Below are 19723 nucleotides of genomic sequence, written 5' to 3'. Positions count from 1 at the left end.
AGTTTCTCAGCAAGTACCTATACTCTAGCTCAGGGACTGGCAAACATTTTCTGTAAAGGACCAAATAGTAAATATTTTAGGTTTGTGAGCCACAGGGTCTCTGTGATAAGTACTCAACTCTACCACTGTATTGCAAAAGCAGCCAGATAGAATACATAAACAAATATGTGGCTACGGAAATAAAATATGATTTGTAAAAATAGGGGCCAAAGTTTGCTGATTTCTGCTCCAGTTCACTGGTTCCATATTCATCCTGATATGAGTTGAAGAATACAAAATGACACTATGGTTTTAAACGACCCAAATGTCATTGAAACAAGAACCACCATTCTATATGACTGATCTAGATTTCCAATGGAAATTTTGGGGATGGTTTATGAAGTTACATTCTATAATGATATAAACATATGACACACTGGGGGCTATCTAACCACACTGGAATTGTACTTACATGGTTTTCTTCAATTAAATCTGGTAATCCAGGACACCGAGCATCTTCCACTATGCTGTTCCTAAAGAAGAAAAAAAAAAACAGCATTACACTCATAATTAAACATATTGTTATTGTTTCACTTGTGTTTTGAGTCCATCCTTTATAATGGCAATTAATTTAGGGAATGGATCAAACATGGAGCCTGGCGCAAGATCAGGCCTGATCCAGATAGATTAGTTTTGGACTACAGCTACTGTGGGATGGCCTTATAAACTAAATGCATTCTTCTGCAGAAAGCTCACAAGTCTGTTACCATGGTGGTCAGTCAGGCTCAGGTGGCTCTATCAGCAATACTCTGAATCTCAGCCAAATCCAGAGCTATATACTAAAGAAAAGTCAAAAGGAAGGTGACTTCTGGAGACAGAAGCAACAACTCAATTATTGTCTAGCTGGAGTTAGCTACATTTACTTGTTACTTGTTAATCCATGAGCTGGAGTAAAGGTACCTGCTAAGAAACTTGCCTTCAATCATACTATTTCTATAATTTTATCTGAACTAATTGTTCAAAAAGCAGAACAGGAGTTACAATGTTCTTAAGTCTGTTGCTTGTTAACAAGTAAATGTAGCTAACTCCAGCTAGGCAATAATTGAGTTAGAATACAAGGTATTCTAATCCTGAAGTTACTAGCTTGTATCTTATTAGAAAGACCTGTCTTGGCCAGGCGCCTTGGCTCATGCCTGTAATCCCAGCACTTTGGGAGGCCGCGGCAGGTGGATCATGAGGTCAGGAGATTGAGACCATCCTGGCTAACACGGTGAAACCCTGTCTCTACTAAAACTACAAAAAATTAGCTGAGCGTGGTGACACGTGCATGTAGTCCTAGCTACTTGGGAGGCTGAGGCAGGAGAATCACTTGAACCTGGGAGGTGGAGGTTGCAGCGAGCCGAGATCGTGCCACTGCACTCCAGCCTCGGCAACAGAGTGACACTCTGTCTGCAAAAAAAAAAAAAAAAAAAAAAATCTATCTCCGTTTCTTCCAAGTTACTTTTCAAAAAAGATATTCTCCATTTTTCTAGTGTCCAGCTTTACTTTGCCTTTATTGCACAAAGTTGCTTATTTGTATGATGCCCTTTGAGGGCGTTTTGGGGAATCCAAAACATTTTTAAAGAGTACTTATGGCCGGACACAGTGGCTCAAGCCTGTAATCCCAGCACTTTGGGAGGCCGAGACGGGCGGATCATGAGGTCAGGAGATCAAGACCATCCTGGCTAACATGGTGAAACCCCCGTCTCTACTAAAAAAAAAAATACAAAAAACTAGCCGGGCGAGGTGGTGGGCGCCTGTAGTCCCAGCTACTCTGGAGGCTGAGGCAGGAGAATGGTGTAAACCCGGGAGGCGGAGCTTGCAGTGAGCTGAGATCTGGCCACTGCACTCCAGCCTGGGCGACAGAGCGAGACTCCGTCTCAAAAAAAAAAAAAGGGGGGGGGGACTTATAATATGACTCAAATGCAATTATGAAGCTTATTAGCAAACAATAGTAAACTACAAGATATACAAAGTAGGCCGGGCGCGGTGGCTCATGCCTGTAATTCCAGCACTTTGGGAGGCCAAGGCTGACGGATCATGAGGTCAAGAGATCGACACCATCCTGGCTAACATGGTGAAACCCCGTCTCTACTAAAAATAGAAAAATTAGCTGGGCATGGTGGCACGTGCCTGTAGTCCTAGCTACTTGGGACGCTGAGGCAGAAGAATCGCTTGAACCTGGGAGGCAGAGGTTGCAGTGAGCTGAGATCGTACCACTGCACTCCAGCCTAGGTAACAGAGTGACACGCAGCCTCCAAAAAACAAACAAAACCTAGAATCATATCTAGCCAATAATAATCGTTCAGTACACATTAACTCCCCTTTCAACATGCTCTGCCATCTGTCAAGACAACAATCTCAAGGTACTTTCTACAAAGGCAGGTAAAAAGTGCCTATCTCTCAACCACCTTGGGGAGGCATTAGCATTGCTGCTTTGTAGATGATGAAAGTGAAGCTAAAGAGAATTAATTATTCGCCCCAAAGTTGCATAGCTAGTAAGTCACAGAGCTAGCTCTTCTCAGCTCAGAACTGTTGAGCAGTACGTTTAGCACCAAAGGATACCATATTGTTTCTTTTCTTCTTAGTGCCACAGAATTTATCGATCTAAATGTAACCATTTAGTATCCTGAAATCTTAAGCTTTAGTTTTCTCATTTATAAAAAGGGAGTACTGCCTATATGTTGCAGAGTCATTATGAAACTTATTAACAATATATGTCTGGCACCTTTTACCATCTTAACAATCTGAAATGGCATTTAATATCAGCAACTGTTAAACTCTTATTAACATGTTAAAGAAATACCTGCTTTCAGGAATATTCAAAAACAAAGTCTTCTTCACATGTTCACTTTTAGTATTCTGAGGACCGGCACTTTCTGGTGACGTAGTTTGTTGTGGAAGGCCCATCTCATTTCTACTCTGAGATACAGCTTTGCTGACAGACTTAGGTGTTCTAAGTCTTTGAGAAGGGCCTTCAGAAGAGACAGAAATTCCTAGAAGATGAGAGAAATCGCCTCAATACCAAATAGTTCTTTTACTTTTCATAACTAAGAATACACTGAAAATCCTATCAGCCTCTTTCTCCTGTCAAATAATGTCTGTTGAAGACAAATGCCTGGGACTTTCTGTTTAAGACAGTATTGAAATGCATATCAAATGCTGCTTCCATTTGACATCCCACTACTTTTACATGAACAGAGATAATTTTTTTGTTGTTGTTGTTGAGACAGAGTCTCACTCTGTCACCCTGGCTGGACAGGCTAGAGTGCAGTGGTGTGATCTCTCGGCTCACTGCAACCTCTGCCTCCCAGCTTCAAGTGATTCTCCTGTCTCAGTCTCCCCAGTAGCTGGGACTACAGATGCATGCCAATATGACTGGCTAATTTTTGTATTTTTAGTAGAGATGAGGTTTCGCCATGTTGGCCAGGCTGATCTTGAACTCCTGACCTCAGGTGATCCACCTGCCTCGGACTCCCAAAGTGCTGGGATTATAGGTGTGACCCACTGCGCCGGGCCTGAACAGAGATAATTTTTTTTTTTTTGGAGATAGAGTTTCATTCTTGTCGCCCAGGCTGGAGTGCAACGGCACAATCTTGGCTCACTGCAACCTCCGCCTCCTGGGTTCAAGCAACTCTCCTGTCTCAGCCTCCCGAGTAGCTGGAATTACAGGCACCTGCCACCATGCCTGGCTAATTTTTTGTATTTTTAGTAGAGATGAGGTTTCATTCACCATGTTGGTCAGGCTCGTCTCGAACTCCTGACCTCAGGTGATCCATCCACCTCAGTCTCCCAAAGTACTGGGATTACAGGCGTGAGCCACCGTGCCTGGCCAGATATAACCTTAAAAAGCAGAACTCTACAAGGACAAAGGAAACTAAAGAAGAGACAGCAACAATAACAACATTTTGGAAGCTATAATGTAGATTGTTGAGTGGGACTTAGACTCAAGAAAACAAATTCTAAGCCACCAATCAAGAAAAAAGAGAATCAATCCAATTTCTAGCACATAACCCCTCAAAATAACTGGTGGCTCTAAGTACCTTTGCAAGTGGAGATGAAAATGGAGCTAAACACAGAAGGAATGGCTCAAAGTCAGTTTAAACAAGGAGAGCTCAGATTCCTTTCCTCATTCTGCACAGCAAAGCAACTGTCATTACCCACCCCCATCACCAAAAACAGAAGGGTCTCTAGTTTAGAGGATACCAGATACAGTTGAGAGACAGGGTACTGCATGGAAAATAAGGGAAATAAGTGAATATTTACACATAAAATGTTGAGACACTTAGCTTTCTTCCCCCACATGGCTCCTGAAAGACTGGCAGCCAGAATGATACCTTCCAGGAAGCAGATGGAAAGCATCTTCTCTGGGGAATCTGAGTAGACTATGAGAAAAGTCTTAAATGCAGTGACGTGTAGGTTCCCAGCATAATGGCCCCGCTAACAGTAGGGCCCCCACAGTAAAGGTCCTACCCATGTGCAGAGAGTTTCCAGTCAGCTTTTTAGTGCCCTATTCTTAACCATGTGCAGGCAGTGAGAGATCACCAGATTCCTGAGGAAAGCCTCTAATACAAGAGACAGAAACCAAAAACAACTAGACGAAAGTACCCTGAAACAAACACTGTCTATAGTGGATGAAGAAAACATAAAAGGTATCATTAATATCCTTGGAAAGATAAAACAATGCACTTATGAAACAAGTGCAGAATGCTATAAAATGAACATTTGGAGAGTAAGAAAGGGCTCTTGGGAATTAAAAACATGATAGCCAGCATGAAAATTGAGGAAATCTCCAGGAAATAGAAGAAAACAGTAAGTACATGAAAGAAAGATTAAAAAGTCTACCAGAAGAAAAATGTGTTTTCAAAAAAGATCAAACCTTGTCAAGAGAGATGGTGGTAAACAACAAAAGACTCCAGTAAGAATTGAAAGTAGTTGCTTCTAGGGGCTGGCAAATGGAATGAAAAGGGCTTCCTCAGGGACTACTGTTTTGTAATTAGCCTCATATAAACTATGTGTTCTGTAACAATTTTAAAAGACCAATTTTTGCCATAAACCTTAATCTCCCTATCTATAAGGACTGAGTTGAGTATGCGAAAGAACAGAATGATGAGCTCACGGCTGTAAAAACCACGAAGATCCTTGACAGGTAGTAGAATGGGGCCACGTTATTAGCAGCAGTGAGAGATTCCTGGGTATCCAGGGAGTATAGCTGCTTAAGGAAACAAAAGTGCAACAGATTTGATACCTAAACCAACAAGAAAGTTATAATATACTTGAGGATCACTGTAAATATCAGATAGCAGGTATTAGAGAACAATTTAGGTTTATTTTGAAAAACCTTCCTGGTGGACATCTATGGCTTATAAATAATTTCAATTGAGATAAATTCAATTCAAGAAAAATAGTCTGTGAAAAAAAGCTATTGACAAATACAATTAGAAAGTCATAAAAAAATGATTTCCTGAAGTATTAAAAACTGCTTTTACTGGAATATTTTTAAATTAGAAAATTAGTACATTTATTGCCTCTCAAAAAGATTTGAGCAAAAGTTTTAATACAAATGCAAACAAAACCAAACCCACTTTGCATAAACTTCCTTCTGTTTTTAGAGATAGACTCTTGCTCTGTCACTGAGGCTAGAGTGCAGGGGCACAATCATAACTCGCTGTAACCTTGAACTCCTGGGCTCAAGTGATCCTCCTGCCCCCGCCTCCCGAGTATGTGGGACTACAGGCATGTACCGCCAGGCTCGGTTAATTTTTTATTTTTCTGTAGAGAGGGGCTCTCACTAAATTGCCCAGGCTGGTCTCAAACTCTTAGCTTCAAATGATCCTCCTGCCTTGGTCTCTCAAAGTACTGGGATTATAGGCATGAACCAACACACACAGCACATAAGCTTCATTTTAAAGCACAGCTAGAGAATTGTGATAGCTGGATGCTCAAGTTTCCTTTGCAGTTTAAACTCTAACCAAACTTCTAACTGACCTGAAGAAAATCACTTTACTTCTTCATGCTTCTGTCACTTCTCTTACCTCTTGGGATCCTGTGACCTTTCTCATAGACTGTAGGGTTACATGGTAATTACATTACAGATATGAAATTACTTAGAAAGTAGAAAAGCAATCTTAGAAGACATATCGCACTTAAACTAATCTGATCATATCCATCAAAATGTGATTTACATGTGTTTGTGAGTGAGCGTAGTCTATTTTCTAAAAATCACAGAAAAACTTACGTCTCTTAATGTAAAAACTATTTTTCACCTTACACAAGCCCCCATCTATCCCAAATATTTCTCTTAAGTAGTCTCAGGAAAAAACAACAACAATAACAAAAACCAAAAACAACAACTAACCTGAGAATGATTTAATAGGACTTTCAACTCTGAAAAATCCAGCATCAAATACTATTTTATCAACTTCCTTTGGTATCACAGAGGCTGCTGTTTCAGCATGTTCTTCCTGCTTAATTCTCTCTCTCATTGCATTTTTTATGGCAGCTAGGCGATTTCTCGCTGCAATTCTTCCAGCATCATCCTGTTTTGGTTTACTCGCTATACCTGAGACAACTTTTTTCTGCAAAGAGAAACTGACATATAGTAAAGCTGCCCATTACCATCTTATAAGAAAAACACACAACAAAAACAAATTATCACTTAAAAATTTAATTTTTAAAAATAAAGTATACATAAAATATTTCACATTCATCATGTATTTATCAAGTTCCTAGTATGTGCTAAAAGGGTGAAAAGGTAAAGGACACAGTGGCTGCCCTCAAGGAGTTTGCAGCTTAGTGGAAGATCTGGGAAGTAAAGTAAGAAGGATAAATGTCCTGTTAGAAATAAATGTAGGGGCATCCTTCAGATTATAACCATGACACCCCCCTCCAAAAAAAAAAGAAAAAACAACAAAAAAAGTAAAGAAAGAAAAAAAGTAAAACATTAAAAGAAAATAAATAAGGATGACATCTAAAACAATCTTCAGACATCAGGAAAGGTTGTAGGAAGTAGCACCTATGCTGAAACCACATTTCATCAAACTAAAAGATGGGGTGAGGCAAGGGCTAGAGAGATGTTTCCAAAGCCAGAAATGAAAGAAAGCAAAGTGGAGTTAAACAATAGCTAGATTATAAAATCACCTGCATGTAAGTTTTAAGAAAATCACATTTACACAAAGGACAAAGGAATAGAGAGTTATTAGTGATTTTTAAGCAGAAGATTAACATTATCAAGCTGGTGTTTTAGAAAGATCACTCAGACTAAGGAGTAAGAGATGAAAAAAGTGGATAGATTCAACAGATATTTGAAAGGTAGAATTGAGAGGACTTACTCATCTATTGGATGTCTGTGGGGTGGAGATGGTGAAATAAAGAAAGCAAAGGACCAAAAGAGATGCTGAGACTTCTATCTTGAACACCTGGTGGGATGGCAACAGCATTATGAGACAGGGCAACATTGGTGTGTGTGGAGATGCTGTCAGTTTGGGATATATTGATTTTTAAGGTATATTGAGTCATGATATATAGAATTAGAGCTTAGTAAGTATGGTCTGCAATACAGACTTGGGAATCATCACAGGTTGGGTAAGATTGCACAGAAAAATTATGGAAGGAAAGAAGAGAGTAGAGGTAGGAATTCTAAGTATCAAAAACATTTAAGGGATAAATGGAAAACGAATATGCAAACATGACTGAAGAATAGACAAAGAAGTAGAAAGGAAATATAATTTCAAAAACAAGGAAGTAGGTCAGGTGTGGTGACTCACGCCTGTAATCCCAGTACTTTGGGAGGCTGAGGCGGGTGGATCACTTGAGGACAGGAGTTCCAGACCAGCCTGGCCAACATAGAGAAACACCAGCTCCACTAAAAATACAAAAAATTAGCTGGGCATGGTGGCACATGCCTGTAGTCCCAGCTACTGAGGAGGCTGAGATGGGAGATCGCTTGAACCTGGGAGGCAGAGGTTGCAGTGAGTTGAGATGGCGCTACTGTACTCCAGCCTGGGCAACACAGCAAGACTATCTCAAAAAAGTAGACCATATTTAATATTGCAGAAAGGTTAGATTTATTTATTTATTTACTTATTTATTTATTTTATTTTTGAGACAGAGTCTTGATCTGTCGCCCAGGCTGAAGTGCAGGGGCATGATCTCGGTTCACCACAACCTCTGCCTCCTGGGTTCAAGTGATTCTCCTACCTCAAACTCCTGAGTAGCTGGGATTATTGGCGCCCGCCACCATGCCTGGCTAATTTTTTATTTTTAGTAGAGATAGGGTTTCACCATGTTGGCCAGGCTAATCTCGAACTGACCTCAGGTGATCTGCCTCCCTCAGCCTCCCAAAGTGCTGCGATTACAGCCTTGAGCCACCACGCCTGGCCTAGAAAGGTTAGATTTTAAAATTAAGTACCTAATAACTTAAGCAACTAGTGGATTAATAATTTAGATAACTATTCTAAAGTTATAGAGGGGGTAAAACTGAATTGCAATGAGTTGGAGAAATAAAGGAACAAAAATAATTGAGTATAGACAACAGTCAGCTTGTCAGTGACTGGGAAGAAAGAAAAATGGGGGTAAACAAGCAATTAAAGGGAGAAGCAGACACCACAGGTTTCTTTGTTTTAATGTAAACAATGATAAGACACTTAAACATGTTTAAAAACTGATGGAAAAAAGGGGGAAGGGAAAACAAGACTAACTGATGGAATTGATGGAATGAGGGATTAATAAATAAGAGGTAGTAGGTAGTGGTATCCAAGTATAGTATAAAAGATTAGCTTTACTTTGTTTGATTATCTTAACAGTAGCCTATAAAATAAAGTAGGAGAGAGACACCTGGTGATAACAGGCAGAATTACAAATCTCTCTAGGACACAGCCATGATCTGCATCACTGATGATATTAATATTTCCAGGACTAAATCCTTAATAAGAAATGCCCACAGTAGCTTTAATAATGAAGTAGCATCCTTCACTATTTATAGTTTTGAAATCCATTCAATCAATTTAGTTACTGTCCTCAGGGTCCTTGTCATGAGACTTTATTAGTAAAAAAAAATTTTTTTGAGACGGAGTTTTGCTCGTTGCCCAGGCTGGAGTACAACGGTGTGATCTCAGCTCACCACAACCTCCGCCTCCCAGGGTCAAGCGATTCTCCTGCCTCAGCCTCCCGAGTTGCTGGGATTATAGGCATGAGCCACCATGCCCAGCTAATTTTTGTATTTTTGGTAGAGACAGGGTTTCTCTGTGATGGTCAAGCTGGTCTTGAACTCCAAACCTCAGGTGATCTGCCCACCTCAGCTGCCCAAAGTGCTGGGATTACAGATGTGAGCCACCGCGCCTGGCCTAGTAAAATATTTTTTAAGGCCGAGCACAGTGGCTTATGCCTGTAATCCCAGCACTTTGGAGGCTGAGGCAGGAGAATCACTTGAACTCAGGAGGTGGAGGTTGTGGTGAACCAAGGTCATGCACTGCACTACAGCCTGTGCAACAAGAGCGAAACTGTCTCAAAAAAAAAAAAAAAAAGTTTAAACATAAGGTTTAAAAAAAAAACACTTTAACAAGTTAAACTCCTAAGATAGGATTCAAGAGAGTTTTTATTTGGATTACATAGTATAATAAAATACCAATCTAGATAAGCTGAATTTATAACTACAAGCATTTTCCTCATATCACAAAAAAAAACTGAATGCTTAGTTTGAAAAGTGTCCACCCTTGGCCGGGCGCGGTGGCTCAAGCCTGTAATCCCAGCACTTTGGGAGGCCGAGACGGGCGGATCACTAGGTCAGGAGATCGAGACCATCCTGGCTAACAAGGCGAAACCCCGTCTCTACTAAAAACACAAAAAATTAGCCGGGCGAGGTGGCGGCGCCTGTGGTCCCAGCTACTCGGGAGGCTGAGGCAGGAGAATGGCGGGAACCCGGGAGGCGGAGCTTGCAGTGAGCTGAGATCTGGCCACTGCACTCCAGCCTGGGTGACAGAGCGAGACTCCGTCTCAAAAAAAAAAAAAAAAAAGAAAAGTGTCCACCCAAACCAAAAACTTTGAATTAAAAAACATTACTAGAAAGATAATTACTAGAAACAAATAAGAACAAAATCTATCATGTTAACAAAGCAACAAGGATAACAGCTTCCATTTCATATAACTGTTGTAAGGATTAAGTTAATATATATAAAGTACTTGGAATATTTGGCACATACTAAGCATTATATAAATTACCTACTACTACTATAACAAAATGTGTAAGTACAGTTTAAAGAATAAAACCAACACTCATATATCACTATGTGGTAACTTAGAAGCCCTCTGGGTACCCCAATTCAATCACAGCCCCTCCTTCTCTCTAGACATAACTATCCTAAATTTTATGTTGATCGATTTGCTTGCTCTTTCTTCAAAGGCAATCAATACACTGTAAGCAATATACAGACTTAACTTTGTAAAATGATGAGAAATCTGAAGTTAAATGTTTTTAAAACTTAAAAACAACAAATAGAAGAATCTATATTAGAAATCTGGATGTATGTAGAACAGTTCCTTAACTAAAAAAAAAAAAATTTGGATATAAAACCCACAAACTTACCCTAAAGACATTTTTGTTCATATTATTATTCATATTATTATTGACTTGCCACCCAGATTCCTCAAGTTTGATCAGATTGTTGAATTTGTGGATTACATCTTCTATCTGTTAATAAATAAAGCACAAATTTAACAGATTAATGATAGCCATATTAAAGTTATAAACTAATGAGTTGAAGACTAAAAAATAAAAATGGCGATTCAGAAATCGCCAGTTATTAAGTCCAGTTATTAAAACTGGACTGAGTCATTCTCAATTTAGTGTTCAAATCAAGAATTTTTATGGTAAAGTTTTTCATTATCTTTCGTCTTACAAACCTCCAAAATCTACATAAAGAATATCATATATGAATAACTCTCCTAGATTATTTTTTACTAAAATGCTAAAATGGTAGAAAATACATCCTAAATGTTTTTGTTTCTTAATTACACAATGTGAACACAATCCAATTTCTTTTTATTTATCCATTCCTCCACTGAAGGACATCTTGGTTGCTTCCATGTTTTGGCAATTATGAATAAAGCTGCTATACTGCTAAAAACATCCGTGTGCAGGTTTTTATATGGACATAAGTTTTCAACTCATTTGGAGCGCAATTGCTGGATCGTATGGTAGGAGTATGTTTAGTTTTGCAAGTGACTGCCAAACTGTCTTCTAAAGTGGATATAACATTTTGCATTCCCATAGGCAATGAATGGAAAGTTCGTATTGCTCCATACCCTCCCCAGCATTTGCTGTTGGCAGTGTTTTAAATTTTCACTGTTCCCTAGTAGGTATGTGGTAGTATCTGTTGTTTTGATTTGTAGTTTCCTAATGACATATGATGTTGAGCATCTTTTCATATGCGTATTTGCCATCTGTATATCTTCTATGGTGAGTTAACAGTTCAGGTCTTTTGCCCATTTTTAATTGAGTTGTTCATTTCCTTATTCCTGGGTTTTAAGAGCTCTTTGTATCTTTTGAATAACAGTCTTATCAGATACATCTTTTGCAAATATTTTCTCCCAATCTGTGCCATTTCCCATTTTCTTGACATAATCTCATTTTAAAAGATACAAGTATATTTAATAGGATGGAAATATAATCTCCATCTTTCTGATACTTCCAGTCTCCTACAAAGAGTTAGTTACTGTCAACAGTTTGGTAACCATGCTTTGAGTTTCCACGTTATGCACTTATACACACACATCCTCTCAGCTTTGCTCTCCCTTAAAAATATGTAAATGTCTGTAGGCACTGTGGCACATGCCTATAATCCAAGCTACTTGGGAGGGTGAGGCAGGGGGATTGCTTGAACCCAGAAGGTCAAGACTAGCCTGGGCAACAAGTGAGACCCCATCTCAAAGGGAAAAAAAAAAAAAAAGTAAATGTCAAAATGACTCAGATTTACACTCATGACCAACTGATTTTCAACAAAGATGCCAATACAATTCAATGGGGAAAAGACAGTCTTTTCAACCAGCAGTGCTTGGAAAATTGGTTATCCACAAGCAAAAAGACGAATTTAGACTCACAATCTCGTACCATATACAAAAACTAACCAAATGGATCATAGACTGAACTGTAAGTACTAAAATCATAAGACTGTTAGAAAAAAACACAGGAGAAAATCTTTATGACTTGTGGTTAGGTAAGAGTTCTTAGACATGGTGTCAAAATCACAACATAAAAGAAAAAAAAAAAATCTGGCCGGATGCAGTGGCGCACCCCTGTAATCCCAGCACTTTGGGAGGCCAAGGCAGGTAGATCAGTTGAGGTCAAGGGTTCAAGACTAGCTCGGCCAACATGGTGAAATCCCATCTCTACTAAAAATATAAAAACTAGCCGGGCATGGTGGCATATGCCTGTAATCCCAGCTACCTGGGAGGCTGAGGCATGAGAATTGCTTGAACCTGGAAGGCAGAGGCTGCAGTGAGCCGAGATCACACCACTGCACTCCAGCCTGGGTGACAGAGTAAGACTCCATCTCAAAAAAAAAAAAAAAAAAGAAAAAAAAAGAAAAAAAAAGAAAAAATTTGAAAAATTTAACTTTAACAAAAAAAAAAAAAAAAATGGCACTTCAAAAGATACCATTAAGAGGATTAAAAGTCGAGCTATAAACTCAAAGAATATTTGCAAATAATATTTCTCATAAGGGACTTGTATCCAGAATATATAAAGAATACTTAAAACTCAATAATAAAGACAATCAAATTTAAAAATGGGTGCAAAAGATTTACACAGACATTTCAGTAGAAGATACATGAATGGTGAATAAGCTCACAAAAAGATACTTAATATCATTACTCATTAGAGAAATTCAAATCAAAACTACAATGAGGTCAGGCATGGTGACACCTGTAATCCGAGCACTTTGGGAGGCAGAGGAGGGTGGATTGCTTGAGCTCAGGAGTAAGACCTGGGCACCTGGGTAACATGGTGAGACCCTACCTCTACAAAAAAATATGCACTCCTGCCTAGGTGACAGAGTGAGACCGACTCAAAAAACAAACAAAAAACAAAAAACCCTACAATGAGATACCTCATACCCACTAGGATGGCTATGCAACAGTTCCCCCTTATCTTCAAGTAATCTGTTCCGAGGGGATGCCTGAAATGCAGATAGTACTGAACCCTATATATACTATGTTTTTTTCTATACATACATACCTATGATAAAGTTTCATTTCTAAATTAGGCATAGAGATTAGCAATGATAATCAACAATAAAATAGAACAATTATAACAATATTCTGTAATAAGTTATGTGAATGTGGTCTCTCCTCCCTGCCAAATATCTTATTGTACTATACCTCAGGTAACTAAAACCACAGAAAGCAAGACTGCTGATAAGAGGGGACTACTATAATAAAAAAGACTGACAATAACAAGTATTAGTGAGGATATAGAAAAACAGAACACTCATACATTGTTGGTGGGACTGAAAATGGTATAATCACTTTGGAAAATAGTTTGGGCAGTTTCTTAAAAAGTTAAACATAAATTTACAATATGACCTAGCAATATCTAGGTATCTGCCCAAGAGAAATTTAAAAAGATATGTCTACACTAAGATTTGTGTGGAAATATTCACAGATTCTTAATAATCACCAAAAAGTGGAAGCAATCTAAATGTCCATCAACTGGTAAATAGTGATATATCCATACAACGGAATACTACTCAGCAATAAAAAGGCATGAAGAACACAGGGCAAGCTACAATATGGATAAAACTCAAAAACATGGTAAGTGAAAGAAGCCAGATGCAAAAGACCACATAATGTATGATTCTATTTATATGAAATATCCCAAAAAAGGCAAATCTACAGAGACAGTAAATAGATTAGTGGTTGCCTGGGTCTAGGAATAGAAATGGGGACTGACTGCAAACAGGCAGGAGGGATCTTTTTATACTGATGAAAATGTTCTGACTGGGTGTGGTGGCTCACATCTGTAATCCCAGCACTTTGGGAGGCCAAGGCGGGTGGATCACTTGAGGTCAGGAGTTCAAGACCAGCCTGACCAACATGGTGAAACCCCGTCTCTACTAAAAATACAAAATTAGCCAGGCACAGTGGCACATTACTGTAATCCCAACTACTTGGGGGACTGAGGCAGGAGAATCGCTTGAACCTGGGAGGTGGAGGTTGCAGTAAACTGAGATCGCGCCATTGTGCTCCAGTCTGGGCAACAAGAGTGAAGCTCCATCTCAGAAAAAAAAAAAAGTTCTACATTTGGATTGTGGTGATGGTTGCACAACTCTGTAAATTTACTAAAAATGATTGAACTGTACATTTCAAATGAATAAATTTTATATGTAAATTATACCTTAATATAGTTCCTTTGTGTTTAAAAAAAAAAAAAAAAAAAAAAGTGCCCCAACTTGAAGTGGCTCCCACTAAGCCAAAGCTGGGAAATGAGCATCGATCAAGATAATGACTATAGGCTGGTGTGGTGGCTCACACCTGTAATCCCAGCACTTTGGAGGCCGAGGCAGGCAGATCACTTGAGGTCAGGAGTTTGAGACAAGCCTGACCAACATGGTGAACCCCATCTCTACTAAAAATACAAAAATTAGCCCAGCGTGGTGGTGGGCACCTGTAATCCCAGTTACTCGGGAGGCTGAGGCAGGAGAACTGCTTGAATCTGGGAGGCAGAGGTTACAGTGAGCCAAGATCACGCCACCGCTCTCCAGCCCGGGTGACAAAGTGAGACTCTATCTCAAAAAAAAAAAAGACTATAAACAATGAAAACACATCATACTTTTAAATCCACAACTAATAATGATACAAAAATCGCCACAGAATCATATAATCAGAATTGAAGGGTGCTAGTGAACCAACTATTATGAAAACTGGTGAATATATAAAAACTGATCATAAAGTAATGCTTAATTATAACTACATAAACACTATTCATGTCTGAGCCATACAGTTGCTGAGATTCCATTTCTTTCCTCACAATGCTTTCTTTAGACTTAATAAATGTTTTGCCTTTTGTTTGCTCAGGGTTTTCATTTGGTTTTTTTGAGACAGGGTCTTGCCTCTTTCTAGGAATGGAGCCCACTCCTCTTTTCTTGGGTAACTCCCTCATCTTTGTGAGGGACATTCTCAGTTTCCTGAGAAAGGGTACATGGAAGGAGGTGAACTTTGAGATCTTGCGTGTCTGAAAAGTGCCTTTCCACCCTCATACTTGATTGGTTCAAATAGAACTCCAGGCTAGAAGTTAATTTCCCTCAGAATTTTCAGAGTATTGTTCTAGCTCATAATATTGCTGTTGAGAGATCAATGCTACTCTAACCCTTGATGCTTTGTATAAAATTTGTTTTCTTTCCCTGGATGCTTTAGCCTACCCTCTTTATCCCAAGAATTATATCACGGTATTTAATGATGTAAGTTGCTGTGGGTCTACTCTGATTCTCAGTGCTAAACACTCAACGGGCTCCTTCATTGTTCACTTCCTCCCCAGTTTTTTTTTTTTTCAGTTCTCTTTTTCTGGACTTTCTATAATTTGGCTATATTTCCTGGACTGGTCCCTGTAATTTTCTTATCTAAGCTCTTCTGTCTTACAGCTTGTACTACAGGCATGTGCAACCATACCTGGCTAAATTTATTTTCTGTAGAGACGGGCTCTCACTACGTTGCGCAGGTTGGTCGTGAACTCCTGGGCTCAAGTGATCCTCCCACCTCAGCCTCCCAAAGTACTAGGATTACAGGCTTGAGCCACTGTGCCTGGCTGAGATTTCCTTAACTTCATATTCTACCTATTGTATCTTACATTTCTGTTCTCATATTGCTTAACTTCAAAAAGCTATTTATTCTCTGAATGTTCTTTAACAGGTATTTTTACTTGACAGATGAAATGTCTGTCTCTTTGAGAATATGAATACTTGCATTTAAAAGTCCATCCAAATAGCTTTCTTCCTAGATGTTTGCTTTGGCCTTTTTCTTTTAGCTTTGAAGCTTGGTTCGATGTCTATTGTTGACTGTTGGTTCTTGAAATGCTATTTTATATGCTTATTTCTAAAATAAGTTCAAAAAGCTAGAGTCGTCTTCCCCCATACCTTTAAGGATCTTCCTAGTAATTTCTTTTATCACAGCAACTTTCTACATTAGAATTATATTTTGTATCTCAGTCACTAATCAAATTACAAACTCCTCTGGGATAGGGAATGAACTCTTTTATCAACTCCTAATACAATACTCCTAATACAATAACAGATTAATACAATATGGGCACACAACAGGAACTCAGTAACTGCTAGCTGAACTCAACTACCAAAGGCCAGTTGACTCATTTCTCACGGGTGGAATCATTACAGACTATTCAAGAATTGAAAATGGCCGGGCGCGGTGGCTCAAGCCTGTAATCCCAGCACTTTGGGAGGCCGAGACGGGCGGATCACGAGGTCAGGAGATCGAGACCATCCTGGCTAACACGGTGAAACCCCGTCTCTACTAAAAATACAAAAAACTAGCCGGGCGAGGTGGCGGGCGCCTGTAGTCCCAGCTACTCCGGAGGCTGAGGCAGGAGAATGGCGTAAACCCGGGAGGCGGAGCTTGCAGTGAGCTGAGATCTGGCCACTGCACTCCAGCCCGGGCTACAGAGCAAGACTCTGTCTCAAAAAAAAAAAAAAAAAGAATTGAAAATAACTTCAGTTTTCAACCTATATAGAAATTATCCTGAGAATATATGGGAGAAGAGTACATCAGTCATAAAATTTAGATGTTTTACAGTTTATAAAGGTGCTTTATAACATCTCATTTCATATTACAGGTACCTAAGCAGCGACTATTACCCCATTTCACTCCTGCTACTTAAAAAAAAAAAAAAAGTCCAAAGTTAATATATTTAAAATATTGAACCACATACCTGAAAACTAATCATATCCCAAAATCCATCCAGATCTGTACAGGTAGTCTCCTTTACACCTCGTTTATATTCACAATCACCAACCAGTCCTTCAAACTGTTTGAACCTTTCCTTCATAAGGAGTCTTGTTTGACCAACTGCTGTGCGAATAAGATCTTTAGCTGAAGGAAATAAGAGGTTTTTCAAAATTAAAAGACAAAACAGAACATTCATTGCAAGTCAGCCCAGTGATAAGACCTCACTCCAAACATCCTAAGGCTTACAGGTTGTTAAAGCAAAACAAAAAATATCTACCACAAAACTTTGTCATACAAATAACTGAGTATTAACTATTTGCTTCAATTCCCGCTCAAAATTAACAATATATTCTCATACCTATTGCTATATACTAAATAGCATTCTACTTTTTCTTGTACTTTATAAGAAGTCAATGTCAGCCGGGCACGATGGCTCACACCTGTGGGCACGGTGGCTCATGCCTATAATCCCAGCACTTTGGGAGGCTGAGGTGGGTGGCTCACCTGAGGTCAGGAGTTCGAGACCAGCCTGGCCAATGTGGTGAAACCCCATTCCTACTAAAAATACAAAAATTAGCTGGACGTGGTGGCAGGCACCTATAATCCCAGCCAACTGGGAGGCTGAGGCAGGAGAATCACTTGAATACAGGAGGCAGAGGTTGCAGGGAACCGAAATGGTGCCACTACACTCCAGCCTGGGCAACAAGAGCAACGCTCATTTTAAATTAATTAATTAAAAAAAAAAAAAAAGGTCAAACAACTCACTGCAAATAATTATCTAAGAAGGACTTCATACTGAGAGCATATAATTTTTTCTAAACAGCTTCCCCAAATAAATCAGATTAAGGAACTCTTCAGAAAATCTTTCCCATATTGATTTAGGTAATTTTCATTCGGAATATATTTTTGTGTAAACAGTATCAGATATTGATATCACCCATAAAGTCTTATTAAAAAAGCTAATAATATTCAGTGTTACTTGCTTGGTTAGAAAAATGTCTAAGTCAAAGGAATGATAGTCAATATTCTAATTTCTTAAATCTTTTAAGTTATATACCATTTCAGCACGGATGTTAGGGAACATATGTTGAGATATGAAAAACACTTGCTACTTTATTGTAGACATCAGGTTAAAGAAGAAAAATTCTTGCTACTTTGAATAATAATGAAACTATAAAGTTAGGCAATGCTATATTTTTATGCTTCAGATAAACGTAACCATAGTAAAAGAAAGCAAACACAAAAAATATAAATGTTGCCTCACCATCATCTGGAATGTCCAATTCAAGCTTCCTGTCCCACTCGAGGCAATGTGAAGTTAATTTCTCAGTTTCTGATTGGAGGATATTTCTAAAATGATGACATACATTTCAGTTCTACAAGTAGTTTTTACACTACTGTCTAAGTATTAGCATAACATCATGATACATCATATTAGGAAGTTATAAAAGGGAGCCATGATATTTTCCCATAGTTGATACTGAATATTTATAAACTGTGATATATTAAAATCCATAAATACAAGTTGATACCCTGTGTATGTACATCCTTTTACACCTAAAACTTATGTGGATGGATAATACCAAGAACCTACTTTTTAAGCTAACATTTCTAGTTTGTTCTGTTCTTTTTCAGAGGCTGATCAAAGTCAGACATTTCTAAATGTGCATCAGATTATCTGCATTGTCTATGAAACTAAAGCCAACTCAACTGTCAAGAGTAAATTAAAGCTAAAACTGTTAATTCCAGGATTACAGTGATAGGGCCTCACAGATCCTAATTATTAGGCTTTGCTTGTTTAAAGGCAGTGGTTCTCAACTGGGTCAATTTTGCCCCACTCTAGGGAACATTTGGTGATGTTTGGAAATATTTTTGATTGTCATGACTGGAGGAGTGCTACTGGCCAGGGATGCTACAAAACAGCCTATGATGTATAGGATATATACCCACAACAAGTATACAATCTAAAATGTCAATAGGGCCAAGGTTGAGAAACCCAGGCCTAAAAGAAGTTTAATTTGTGTCTACATAAAAAGTATCCAAGTATGTAGAGGGAAACTGGAACCCTTGTAAGCTGTTGGTGGGAATGTAAAATGGCAAAGCCACTATAGAAAACAGTATGGCAGCTCCTCAAAAAATTAAAAATAGACTTACCATATGACCCAGCAATTCTGCTTCTGGATATACTCCCAAACGAATTTAGAGCAGGGTCTCAAAGGGATATTTGTACACCCATGTTCATAGCTGTTCACAACAGTTAAAATATGGAAGCAACCCAAGTGTCCATTGACAGACAAATGGATAAGCAAAATGTGTTATATACATACAATGAAATATTATTCGGCCTTAAAAAGGAAAGTCTGACACATGCTACAATGAATGAACCTCAAGGATATTATGCTAAATGAAGTAAGCCAGTAACAAAAAGACAAATACTACATAATTCTACTCAAATAAGATACTTAGCTGAGTCAAAATCATAGAAACAGAAAGTAGAATGGTATTTACCAGGGGCTGGGAGGGAATGGCTGAGGAATGGGGAGTTACTTTTAGTAGGTACAGAGTTTCAGGCACCTACCACCACTCCCAGCTAATTTTTGTATTTTTGGTAGAGATGGGGTTTCACCATGTTGGCCAAGCTGGTCTTGAACTCCTGACCTCAGGTGATCTGCCTGCCTCAGCCTCCCAAAGTGCTGAGTTATAGGCGGCAGCCACCGCACTTGGCAGGTTTTGTTTCTTTTCTTTTTTTTTTTTT

At 38.8% G+C, this 19723-nt stretch overlaps 1 protein-coding gene across 3 annotated transcripts in view; it reads right to left on the bottom strand.

Annotated features, from left to right (window-relative positions):
* The window catches only part of LOC105481781 (DLG associated protein 5), a 43395-nt gene that overhangs the window by 3770 nt on the left and 19902 nt on the right, over positions 1-19723 (bottom strand). For all 3 annotated transcript variants that reach the window (XM_071100151.1, XM_011741511.3, XM_071100150.1), the window contains exons 11-16: positions 18233-18318; positions 16952-17112; positions 10601-10705; positions 6377-6596; positions 2825-3014; positions 452-512 (exon numbers count right to left, since the gene is read on the bottom strand). In XM_071100151.1, the coding sequence (XP_070956252.1) occupies positions 452-512; positions 2825-3014; positions 6377-6596; positions 10601-10705; positions 16952-17112; positions 18233-18318 (823 nt within the window). The remainder of the gene's footprint in view (positions 1-451; positions 513-2824; positions 3015-6376; positions 6597-10600; positions 10706-16951; positions 17113-18232; positions 18319-19723) is intronic.

The sequence above is a fragment of the Macaca nemestrina genome, chromosome 7 (genome assembly GCF_043159975.1).
Source record: "Macaca nemestrina isolate mMacNem1 chromosome 7, mMacNem.hap1, whole genome shotgun sequence".
NCBI classification, from domain to species: Eukaryota; Metazoa; Chordata; class Mammalia; order Primates; family Cercopithecidae; genus Macaca; species Macaca nemestrina.
Note: the sequence above shows the minus strand (reverse complement) of the source record. Positions and strands in the feature narration are given on the sequence as shown.